Source organism: Lepisosteus platostomus, chromosome 10, assembly GCF_059453375.1.
Source record: "Lepisosteus platostomus isolate fLepPlt1 chromosome 10, fLepPlt1.hap1, whole genome shotgun sequence".
Lineage (NCBI taxonomy): Eukaryota > Metazoa > Chordata > Actinopteri > Semionotiformes > Lepisosteidae > Lepisosteus > Lepisosteus platostomus.
Genome location: NC_142620.1, coordinates 53,059,360 through 53,071,382, shown reverse-complemented (window position 1 = coordinate 53,071,382; position 12,023 = coordinate 53,059,360). Strand labels below are relative to the sequence as shown.

The following is a 12,023-nucleotide window of genomic DNA, read 5'->3' as shown; positions in this document are numbered from 1 at the left end:
ACACTTATATAGCGCTTTTTCTGGACACTCCACTCAAAGCGCTTTACAGGTAATGGGGATCCCCTCCTCCACCACCACCAGTGTGTAACATCCACCTGGATGATGCGACGGCAGCCATAGTGCGCCAGAACGCTCACCACACATCAGCTATCAGTGAGGAGGAGAGCAGAGTAATGAAGCCAATTCATAGAGGGGGATTATTAGGAGGCCATGATTGGTAAGGGCCAATGGGAAATTTGGCCAGGACGCCGGGGTTACACCCCTACTCTTTTCGAGAAACGCCCTGGGATTTTTAATGACCACAGCGAGTCAGGACCTCGGTTTTACGTCTCATCCGAAGGACGGCGCCTGTTTACAGTATAGTGTCCCCGTCACTATACTGGGGCATTAGGACCCACATAGACTGCAGGGTGAGCGCCCCCTGCTGGCCCCACTAACACCTCTTCCAGCAGCAGCCTTAGTTTTTCCCAGGAGGTCTCCCATCCAGGTACTGACCAGGCTCACACCTGCTGAGCTTCAGTGGGGCTGCCAGTTGTGAGTTGCAGGAGAAAAGCAATGTCCCATCTTTGCTTTCGTCTTTCTCCTGTCGCTCTTGCAGGCAGAGTCCACGAAACCGCCCCTCATCTCCCGGCGGAGGTAAACAGCGCCCCCCGTCTCCTCAGCCCTCCGCCACCAAACCGCCCCCCATCCAGCGCCCGGCTCTCACCCCCACTGGGCCTCCCACCCTCCGCAAGAGGGACTCCAAACCCAAAGAGGGCCCCACGGTGCAGCCGGTCACCCCACAGTCGCCCGAGGCCCCGGCCAGTGTGGCCCCCAGCACCAAGACCAAAGAGGGTGAGTGTGGAGCGGCGGCCTCCAGGGGGCAGTGTAGGTCAAGTCCTGGATCCAGCACGAGAAGAAGCATGCAGATTTCGGATTTAATAAAGCACCTTTCCAGAAGACACCCTGAAACACCCCACATAACTGGAAACCGCAAAGCAGTGGTAAAAAAGGATGTGTAGACAAGAGGGTTTTGAGGCGAGATTGAAAAACATCCAGTTAGTGAGTTGACCTAGTCCCGTCTGGGCTTGGTTCCTACAGTTAGTCAGTGTCCAAAGACACTGGGGGACCTCAGCCAACGTCCGGAGACTGGTCTTGGGGACAGACGGGACAGCTGTATGAAAGCACCAGAGACTGAGCCTGTTAAGATGTTCGGACAACAGATCACCCCAGAAAAGGGCAGACAAATCGTCTGGGTCCTCGGAAGCCGTGAGGAAGATTTCGAAGCCGGTGCAGATGTTTCGGGAACGCGAACAGAACATGGGGTCTCGGGTTCGGACTTGGGGGCAGTTCTCAGTGCAGCAGTCCAGGGTGGTGTTGAGAAGTGGCAGAATGGTCCTCTGCCCGTGGCCTAACGAGCTCAAGTTTTCCATTTTAATTTGCCTTTGTATTCTGCAGTTTAGCATGACGGGAAGTCGAGAAACAGCCCCACCTGCTGCCCTGATGCATGTATTGCAGAAACCAACTCGGCTACTGATAGTGTCAAAAGGGAGATATTTCTGAGAAGTTATCAGCTGTGCATTTAAACTGCGTTCTGCTTTTAGATTCTGTACCGACGATTGGATTTAAAAAAAAACACGTCTGGCTGTGGAGAGGCGTGTGTCCTGAATAGGAAATAGAGCCAGATAGGAGACGCTGATCTTTTTCATCTTTCGACTCACGTACCTCCCTGACTCCCAGCTGACTGCAGATGCTATCTGATGAGACAAAGAACCCTTTATGAATGATAGAGCTGATATTATGAAGGCAGCACCAGTAGCTTTCACATAAAGACAGACTTGAAGCAATCCAGCACAACAGATACAATAGCAGTCTAGCTGAAGTGCCTCGGTTTTTAATTTTTCCCTTTTTCAACGGCTCTTGACATTTCAGCAGAGCTGAGCGTATTCACACCCATTTTTGTAATTCACAGCCATGTTCATTTATAGATGGAGATTAAAATGAAATAGAATTCAGTTAAGAGTCTGGTACGTTTTGCAATCTATTCAAATTGTTTTACTGCAAGCCCACACTTTTATTTTCTCTCTTTTTCATGCAGCATGTGATTCGTAGGAGAAAATGAGTGGAAGTTGATTGCTTTTTCTGTAATACAGCCTTAGTCTAATGCAGCAGGGTGCCACCTTGTAGCCTGATCGCATAGGACTTGGAAGCTGGGCCTGGGCAGTTCTGGGATGCAAAACAACCCAGGATGCTTCTGCAAGAGATGTCTGTGGACCTGTAGGCGGCAATCTTCCCTCTTGCTTTATTCAAGAAAGTGTTGTCCTTCAGTTGAGATCTTAAACTGGTGGGCTTGCTTAGAGCAGCCGCCTTAAAGCTTTCCTTAAAATTCAGTTGGTGAAGTAATTTCTCGCTGTTTCACCTGATGTGCTGTCAGATCAGATCTGCTTCCACAAGAATCTTCACTTAGTCCTGGTCTAATGGAGCTGCCTGAGCAAACGAGACCTTCAGTTCAGTGATGGGCAGGGTGGTTCCCCTCCTATCTATACATTGAGATCCCCCATGATGAGTATACAGACACACGCAAATATTCACGTCTGTTGCTGGACTTTTGGTTTTGTCACGATTCACACACCATACATGAAGTAGTCATCATCATCTACGGTTGTCCAACGTTGCAATGCCTAGTTCTTTACAAATATTTTTTGCTGTGCCGTTTTATTTACTGTATTGTTTTTTTTTTTTAAGAGTGATGAACTTCTGACCTGAAAGGGAAAGCAACAACTAACTGTTTGCCAAATGTTTTGTATCTGATCAGTGTGAGGGAGGGAGGTGCCCTCTGGTATTTCTGTCCTCACTCACTTTTATCTGATTGAGATTTCAAGAGGGCTTTTAATCCAGAGGTTGTTTTGGCCCAGGAAAAGACACTGAGCTGTGAATGACCTGAGGGTGTGCGTGTCCACAACACTTACTTGCTCTCTCACATGCATTCTTTTTGTTCCATACGTAGAGTAAAAACACTCTTCCTGTTGTGCCTCTTAAAGATAGCACTTTCTAACATTTGTGTGCATAATTGCGGAGAATTTACAGAAACGTACAGACATCGCCAATTAATAAATATAGGTCCTTATATTAATAAGCAAGTAAGATTTAAGATTAATGGCTTTTTTTTTTTGTGGACTCGGCACAGACTCCAGCACCAAAGCTATAGCAGGGACCACGTCAGCCGAGGAGGCGGCTAAGATCCTGGCGGAGAACCGGCGCCTGGCCCGGGAGCAGAAGGAACGAGAGGAGCAGCAGAGGCTGCAGAGAGAGGAGGAAGAGAGGTCTGGAAGCCCTTTTTCCCATTGATTTGATCAGTGAATTTGGACGGGTGAAAGCTGACGGATACCATGCATTAATGTCAAGCACTGGACTCGTCGTCCTGTGTTTATATGACAGCCCTCGGGGAGTGTGCTGTGGGCTGGGCGCACATTTCCTATGGCAGCTGCAGGGGTGCAGGCACAGCCTCCTTGGGTTTTCAGTCCAGGTCTCCAATGATGACATCAGCATCTACTAGTGCCACCCGTCTGACTAGCGTTGTAGCTTAGTTGGTATGTGACTCTAAAATTTAACCTAACTGGTTCTTAAAGAAGAAGAACCAAAATTTGAACCTCAGCCGTTTGGCTAAGGGAACCTGTTGCAGACCGCTGCAACTCTGTAAAGCGAGGACTCTGGGAAGCTAATTGTGCACAGCACACAGGCACCCTGACCGAGCCGCTGCTGTTGCTGTGGTCCACAGGCTCCGGAGAGAGGAGGAGAGGCAGCTGGCGGAGCAGGAGCGGGCGCGGCGCGAGGAAGAGGAGAAGCGGCTGGCGGAGGAGAAGAAGAGGGAGGAGGAGGAGAACGCGCGCTTGGCTGAGGAGGAGAGAGCCAGGCAGGAGCTGGAGGAGCAGGAGAGACAGGCTGAGCTGCAGCAGCAGGTGTGTGGCTGGGCTTGACCCCTTTTCTTCCTTTCAGTTTCACCTGCCAACACTGTGAACTTGTGCCCGACTGTGAGCTGGTAATGTTCTTTTCTCACACCAGCAGTAAACAGCACAGTTCAAAATGGCAAATAGTGCTGGGTCAGTTGTAATTAATAATTCGTTTTATGCTTTTTTGCCATCTTATAGCTTAAAGCTGAATTGTTGCTTTTCGTTTTCAGTTTCTGAAAGCTGTGTTGTGAAGCAGAGTTAGGTACTGTTAGTTCTGGGTCACAGAAAGACTGACCGTGCAGGGGCACGGCCCGGTCAGAGCCGGCGCCGGGCCCGGTGCGTGTCTGATGCCGTGTCCTGTCCGTGTCCGTGTGCAGCGAGAGGAGGCCGAGGCGCGGGCGCAGGAGGAGGCGGAGAAGGCCAGGCAGGAGAGGGAGAGGAAGCTGCAGCAGGACCAGCAGGAGCGCATGGAGCGGAAGAAGGTGGGAGGGGGGCCGCCGCTTGTGGCATTGTGGGCCGAATGGGACCAATCTAACAGGTTCTCCCAGCTCTTCAGGTGCTGCTGCTTTGGCGAAACCTGGAAAATCTGCAGACAGGGCAGCCCTCCAAGTCCAGGACTGCCCAGCCCTGCACTACAGACTTGGCTTAGCCTCTTGAATAGTGTCAGTGAAGTAACGGTCCTCATTGACAGCATAGGTATCCATCTCCTGCTGTGTCGTTTCCTTATTTATTAAGTGTAATAGTAGGCACAGTATTTGAAAGCAATATCTCTCCTAGGGTCTGTTCATATTAAGTCAGTTCAGATTTCTGTACCAGTCTCTGGGGTTCCAGCATCACAAGGTGCTTGTACAGGCGGCTGTTTTAGTCGAACAACTGCAGTATACACACTGTGCCCTTTGGAGCACACTCCCATGGGCAGCAGCACTCCCCCAGATCCTGTGATCCCCATTTATGTCCGTGATGGCTTGTGTGCATCCTCCTGTGGTGTTGGTGCATGTTTTTGCATGAATGAGCTAAACTGAAATTACAAGTCCTCTGTAAGTACTCACATCCTGTAACATCAGTTGATTCACTTGATTCGCTGAATGTGAATGCTTAAGTGCTGAACGGATAGAGAAGTACACATGCCTGCAGCTGTGAAAGATTTAATACTTTTCAGCTGAGTTTCTTTTCCTGCGGTCGCAGCAGAAGGACGACATTGAATCAAGTGGGTTTCTGCAATTCGGGCAGCGTATTATTAATGTAGGAAAAATGTGGGTAATACTTGAATTGATTCTAAAAAATGCTAAAACTAAGTCCTTCTGAAACATTACACCACATATAATATGCGTTCTCCTTTGCAGTCATTTGTGCAAGTGACGTTACAAGCATGTGGTTATTCATAACCGTTTGTAACGAGACATTGTCTCAATCGAAAAACTTCGAGCAGAACTCCAGGTAGGGAGGAGTCAGATAGAAGATGTCATTTAGTGCTTGAGAGCTGACAAGAATGTCTTGCAGATGCAACTAAGTCACATAGGTCCTGATGTGTTTGTGAATTTTTTTTTGCTGCATGGTTTTTATTCATGTTGTCTTGAGTTTATGAAAGAGTTATGATGGTGTTTTTTAGCCCCATTCAAGTAAAGCAGTACCGAAAAAATCTTCACTCAGTCCCCAAGATATTCCATTGTTTTAAAGCCACAGTAGGCATATACAGTATTTCTCTGGCAGTATCCCTGAAAATCAGGAGCAGCAGACTTTTCCCTGCTCCAGTGTGGAGTGGGCCCTCTTCAGGACAGGAGGAACTGCACCTGGTTTGTGTCCCGGAATCAGGAGGTGTCTGTTTCAGCATAGCTTTTCCCTGCAACTTCAGATAATCTTGTCCTTTACCTTCCTTAGAGGATTGAAGAAATAATGAAGAGGACAAGAAAAACGGACCAAAACGATTCAAAGGTACGTTTCACCGACTCGGCCAGGGCTGGCCTGGTCTCGGGCTTGCCGGTGTGGGAGCAGTCTGTGAAAAGGAAAAACGCTTGGCAGGAGTATTCGTTTCCAAATTCGTTTTGGGATGTTTGTCATTAATTGTTATTAATTGGTCCCAAACGCCAGAGTAGGAAAGGAATAAGTAACTGGGGAGAGGAGTAAATCCGCAGCAGGCTTCCCATTCCCTTGTGTCAGATCAGCAATTGTGCAGGAAAGTGGCATACTTTAACAGGGACTCTGGGAGGGGTCTGTGCCCTGCGTCAGTCCTCTGCGCAGATGTGTTCTGCCTCGTTGCTGGTGGGCAGGGGTTTTCCTGCGCGGGTCTGCTGTCTCTGCTGTTGCTCGGCGTGTCTGAAGTGTTGTGTATTTTGTGCAGAGAGATGAGAAGGATGTGCAGGATGAGAACGGACTGGAGATGCTGGGCGCAGAAGATGAAACCAAAGGTAAGGTTTATCTTCCTCTTGTCCTCTTTAGTTTCTCTAAACTGTTATTCTTTGTCAGATTATAGTTTTCTGGAACAGACACAGGATGAGGGCTGTCAGACTCCATTCCTGGAGGTGCTATCATCTTCTGTTCTTGCTACAATCTGGGTAGCCAATTAAACAATTAACCTAATTAATGTCTTAAGGATTAAGAAAATAGGATTCTCAAGGACACAGTTGATTGACTTAGGTGTTTTACAGTTGATTACCCTAAACGGTCAAATCATTCAAGGTACATTTCCCTATAAAGCACCTGAGAGCCAAGTCAGAAGTATTCGAATTATCCAGTTAATTAAATAAAAGACACTGGATCCTCCAGGACTTGAACTTGAAACCCCTGCTATAGAAACAGTTACAACCCATAGCTTTGTTTCGTGCCCTTTGTTTAAAGCCCTGCCTGCCCCCATGACAACTCAGCGCTCAGCTGTAGAACAGGCGTGGTGGTAACTGGAGTGCTAACTGGGTGCAGTCTTCCTGCCTGTCTCTGCAGAGGGAGAGAGGAGCGTGTCGGAGGACTGTGCCGAAGGGGACCCGGATCAGAGCCACCTGGGACGTGAACACAGCGAGCATGCAGAGAGCACGGCGGGGGACCAGGCAGCCATTACCCCTGGGGAGGTGGAGGAGCTGGAGGGCGTGAACGGGAGGGCAGAGGAGGATGACCAGGAGAACAACAATGGGACATGTCCTGAGGGAGTCAGGTGTGCATTGCTCAGCTCCTGCTGTTCATGTAGCTCTGTCATCTTAGGAATGTGACCTGCCTGGCTGTTCACCTTCAAGAGAAACATCTAGCAGTTCAGCATTGCAGGAATGATAAAATGCCTGTGCCCACAAGAAGTAGATTGAGCAGTTAACTGTCACGCCATTCGTTCATCAGCAGTACTGCTGGACGAGCCCCACAGGATTCGAGCTCAGAACTGACCTTGTGGGCATCGTGTGACATTGCAAAGCGCCCAAGTTTCTTAATTGAGTGTCTGTGTCTGTTTCAGTTTGGTGCCCGAAGCCCAGCCAGTGGATTCCTCGTTTGTGCACGTCAATGAAGACTCCAAAGTGGGGCTGCTGCCCAATCTCAATGGGAAGTCCAGCTCCTGGAGCTTTGAGGAGCTCATAGATCTGGGAGTCCACTCCAAAACCACACTAATTACTGTAGACGCCATTAATGCTGATGACTGTAACCAAAACCTAATAGATGCTGCAGGCATTCCTGACGGACCTAGAGTGGCATTTGAAGACAAGGCTGCAGTGACCTCATTGAGTAAGCCCATTGAAGCCGTTTCAGGTAATCCTAACGTAAAAGTTCTAATTCATCATTTAATTTGCGGAAAGATTTTCATGTTTATTTTGTTGAGAACTGGGCGTCCTGTTGGCATGCTCTTAGCAGCAGTGCAGTGGGAGGCATGGAAGATGCCTTAATGATCCCAGTAGTGTTGGTCATGAAAGCTGTCATGTTAGAAGACTCAGGCAGTGAAGCTGCTTTGTTGCAAAGCCAAAGATGCTCATTTTAATCTACAGATCACTGTTTTACCAAGATTAACAATTTTCCTTTGCATGTGTCTCTGACACACTTATGGCAGAGGATTATACTGGTGAAATTGATGTAGCATGCATGAAAGTCTTTATTACAATATTGCAGCCTCAATTAGTTCATTATGTTTTTGGTAGATTAAAGGTTTCATTATTAATATATAGGGACAGAGGTTTAAAGCCAAATTAATATATCCTTTTACATGTGAAAAGTGTGAAGAAATGGACCTCTCGGTGAACAATTCATTAATTAATTTTTGCACGAGATGAGCGAGGAAGGCGTGATTGTGATGGGTTCCTTGCTGTTGTACTGGAACTGACTGTCCCTTTCCCTCCTGCGCCTGCAGACATGTGAGAGGGGGAGAGGGGGCGCCTGCAGGTCTGTGATTATTGCACTCCCGGAATCCTGTCATGTACTGCTCCCTGAAGGCCTTCTGGTCCGAGACGAGCTGCTTTGACCGAGCGAGAGAACTGCGACCGCGGCGGGCGAGCCAGAGAGCACACGTGGAAACACTCGAAAGGAATGTGGATTGCTAACTTTGCACCTCAAAGAAAAAAAAAAAGTTAAAAAAAGCTTCAGGGAAAAAAATATTCCTTCATTTTGCTCTGCTTTTTGTCTTAGACAATTAAGTCTCATCTTAACATGAACTGAGTCTTTTTTTTTTTAATTGTGGGGTTGCATGATCATATTTATTTTATCTGGCTTCTGCACATTGACTGTTCTGTTCCCAGGCTTCTCCGTCCAGATTTCTGTGGGGGGGTGGGGTTGCCTTCTGTGTGGTGTGAGACATCGTAGCTGAGCCCCGAGAAGCTTTAAAAAGCCAGTGGCTCTTAGGCAGGTTAGTCCTGCGGTGGAGGAGCTCGCTTAGGGGCTTGAGGGTTTCGCCCTGAGCGATGACGATCTGAGAAGGGGGTTCCCAGCCCTGACCCCCAAATCCCACCTTTTTTTTTTTCCCCAGCCAAGCTCTTAACTGGACCCTTAACATTGGCTCTGAAACGTGAAAGATAAACGTGGTCGACCTCCAGCACATTTCGGGAAGGAAACCCTGCAGAGGAGTCGACGTTATTCCGATTATCGGACCAGTGTTAAGGGTTCAGTTGTGCAACTGAGAGCTCAGCTGAAATGGAAACCAGCAGGACTGGGGGTGCCCAGGACCAGTGGTGGGAAGCCCTTGTGCTACGAGACGAAAGCATGTTGCTCACGCCTTGGGAAGATGGGCGTCTTCTGTCTCCCAGTCTCTTTCTGCCTGTCCACGCCCAGACTTTCCCTGGATTATCGTCTCTGGCTGGCTTGAGCAGGTGTAGGTGCAGGCCTTGTCCCTCCCTCTTGCCCCCTCAGAGCAGTAGAGCATATGTAGAGGATTGACATCTCTTTCAGACGGTGTCTGCGTCATAACTACGGCTCTGGTAAGCATGTTTGCTTGATCAGTTGTTAATTACAACTGCAAACTCTGATACAGGTTCTGAGTTCATTGTAAGTGATCCAGAAGCCATGGCTGATGGAGGTGTGCTGCTTTGTCCTTCTTGATCTGAACAGACCTGTAGTCCAGCCTGGCATTAGCTCAATGAAACATCTCCTATACTGTATAAAGGTAGTGGACCTTGGCCATGGCATTTCACAGCTGTGGGATATAAGGTTTGCTAAGAGGACACTGCTAAAATTAGAATTCACACGAGAAAATGTTTTATTATAATAAGAACAGTTGCCAATGCTTTCCGAAGTCTGAAGGATTCAACCTTATCAAAACTAGTGCTTGCGTTTGACAAGGTTTTCCAAATAAGATTCTCTTCCCTGGAATATGGTCTGGCTGTTTTGTACCTGTAGGTTTCCTTGTACTGTTTATTGATTGTATATGACTAGTCAAATATTTTTTTTAATTCTAATTTAATTGCATTTTGACAAGAATAAACATAGCAGCTGGTAATATCTGCATGAACACCAACCTAAGGCAATTAAACAGAATGCGACGATGATTCAATGTTATTGTTGAGTGTCTTTGCACAGTCGGGCGATTTTGTTTTTTTCTTCCCGACCCTTCAGTGTGGCTGGAGTCCAGGTGGTAGAATAGGGTTCTTCTGGGGCTGCGGCTCACACTTATGAGGCTTCATCCTGCTCTCAGGGGGCTTCAGAGTGTGGCTGTTTCAATATTAATGTTGTTACATGAATTTTTTAGTATTATTATTGTAATATTTCTGCACTAATGGGTAGAAGACACTCAGTCCTTACAAGATTACAATTTCAAATTTTACTCAATTTTAAAGAAATATAATTTGGCTTTTCATATTTATATATTACAGTATATTTCTTCATATTGTACGTTTAAATATTTTATGATGTAATCAGTATTAGGCCATAAAGCCATTTTCTTCTTGTGGGAGTGTTAGTTTAAAACATTGTTACTGTACATTTTTTGTTGCATCTTCAAACGCATACCTTTCTGGGTAGATGTTAAAGCCAGTCTATTGTTTCTTTTTTGTGAAGATTTTGTCCTACAATGTAAACTTCTTTTAGGATTTTCAAGAGAATCATTTTGATTTAAAACAATTGAATCTCTGAATCCGTGTGCGCATAATGATAACAGATCTTTGTAAATGAATTTTATTTGGCGTCAGGGATTTTGGCCTCCTTGCTGAGGCCAGACTGCAATTTCTGATCTCATTTTAGGAGAAAATAAAAGTACTTTTACTCATAACGCCTGTCAGGACGGTGAGAGATTATGCACTTTGGGAGGGTCTGTGAGATGGGCGATTTTGACGTTTGTCATAAATTGTCTGCCTGATGTGGAAAAGGACGCGAGAGATGTTGGGGGTGTGTCTGCTTTGCTGGTCTCCGCCAGTCTTCAGTGCTTCCCTCTTCCTAGAAGTGTTTGAAGATGTGTGGGGTCCTGTCAGGTTGGTAATTCGGTTATTGCACGTACAAGAAACTGCCTGCAGGCATACTTTGGCTGCTGGTTACTGTTTGGCAGCCCTGTTTTGAAAAGGCTCATTAAACTCCTCATCACATATACAGTATACAGTATACACAGTGAGGGAGCAAATTTGGAGTTTATGATTAACACAAGTGTCTTTCTTCTCCAGTGGTTGTGGTTGGGAGTTTTGGCGTTATTTTTAAGGAAAGAAAACCTCGCGCGATTCCTTTATTCACCTTGTGGCCGAGCTGCAGCTGATCCATTTAAGCTCCAGGATTCGCTGGTAGCTTAAATGGAGAAACGGCAGGACGCTACGTGGATAAGTCTGTCTTGGAAGCATGCATTCACAGAAGGGTAAGCGTCTTGAGGGGGAGTTCTTCATGTTGCACAGAACACTTTAATTGAAGGGTTACAGACACAAATTACTACCTTGCCTCCGAGCTAGTGGCAGTGTTGTGACATCAAGCTGTCTAGTTTCTCATTCCTCTAGTGGGCTACAGTAGAATAAACACTCTCATATCTGTGTGATGCCTTAGCAAGCCAGCTTCTGCTGTTATTTTGATTTTTCTGGTTATATGCCTGTAATACCTTCAAGCTGTCGTTGAAGTGCTTGTACTTACAACAGATCTGCAGCTGGCAGAGTAACTTTTTTTATATTTTTTAGGTAAATTTGTGGATCCTTTTATTCCAGGTCATTGTTGGGAAGTAATTAAAGTGCATTTGAGTAGGTTTTGTGTCCTTTGTGTTTATCGTACATCAGATTGCCTCAGACATTTGTATTTTTTATATATATATAAAGAAGCCCTTGGCTCTGTACAGATTTTAGCGTTGAATGATTGTGTGGCTTCAGTTACTGTAAGGAAAGGGAAAGGCAGTGGGGTTTAGACAGCACTAGATGTCACTACAGTACAGGAACTCCGCAGTTAGGAGCATCCCCCTTTCTTTGGAGTCCTTGTTCTTGGGAAACAGGATTTAAGATAAGCCAGTTCAAGGAGGCTAATAGTTTGTTTGTTTGTTTGTTTTTTCTTCCCCCCCACCCCCACATCTTTTACAACAGCCTTTGTCATCAGACTGCTTTAACACAGATTGTAAAGCTTGGCCTAATCTGCTGTGAATAGTTCTTTTTGTACTTCAGAGTAAGGGTGACAAGACCGTTCTTGTTTTTCCGGTTTCCTCGGTTCTTGAGTGTGTTGCCTATTTGTCAGACTCTGCCTGTGCGG

At 46.6% G+C, this 12,023-nt stretch overlaps 1 protein-coding gene across 18 annotated transcripts in view; it reads left to right on the top strand.

Annotated features, from left to right (window-relative positions):
* The window catches only part of map7d3 (MAP7 domain containing 3), a 38,037-nt gene extending 27,450 nt beyond the window's left edge, over positions 1-10,587 (top strand). For 17 of the 18 annotated variants that reach the window (XM_088597190.1, XM_088597208.1, XM_088597207.1 and 14 more), the window contains 9 exons: positions 599-834; positions 3,167-3,302; positions 3,758-3,938; positions 4,307-4,411; positions 5,808-5,861; positions 6,268-6,334; positions 6,843-7,071; positions 7,360-7,649; positions 8,242-10,587. In XM_088597190.1, coding sequence (XP_088453316.1) covers positions 599-834; positions 3,167-3,302; positions 3,758-3,938; positions 4,307-4,411; positions 5,808-5,861; positions 6,268-6,334; positions 6,843-7,071; positions 7,360-7,649; positions 8,242-8,249 — 1,306 coding nt within the window. In that variant the 3' untranslated portion in view covers positions 8,250-10,587. The remainder of the gene's footprint in view (positions 1-598; positions 835-3,166; positions 3,303-3,757; positions 3,939-4,306; positions 4,412-5,807; positions 5,862-6,267; positions 6,335-6,842; positions 7,072-7,359; positions 7,650-8,241) is intronic. The other variant, XM_088597192.1, reaches the window with a different exon arrangement.
* Positions 10,588-12,023: the final 1,436 nt, after the last annotated feature.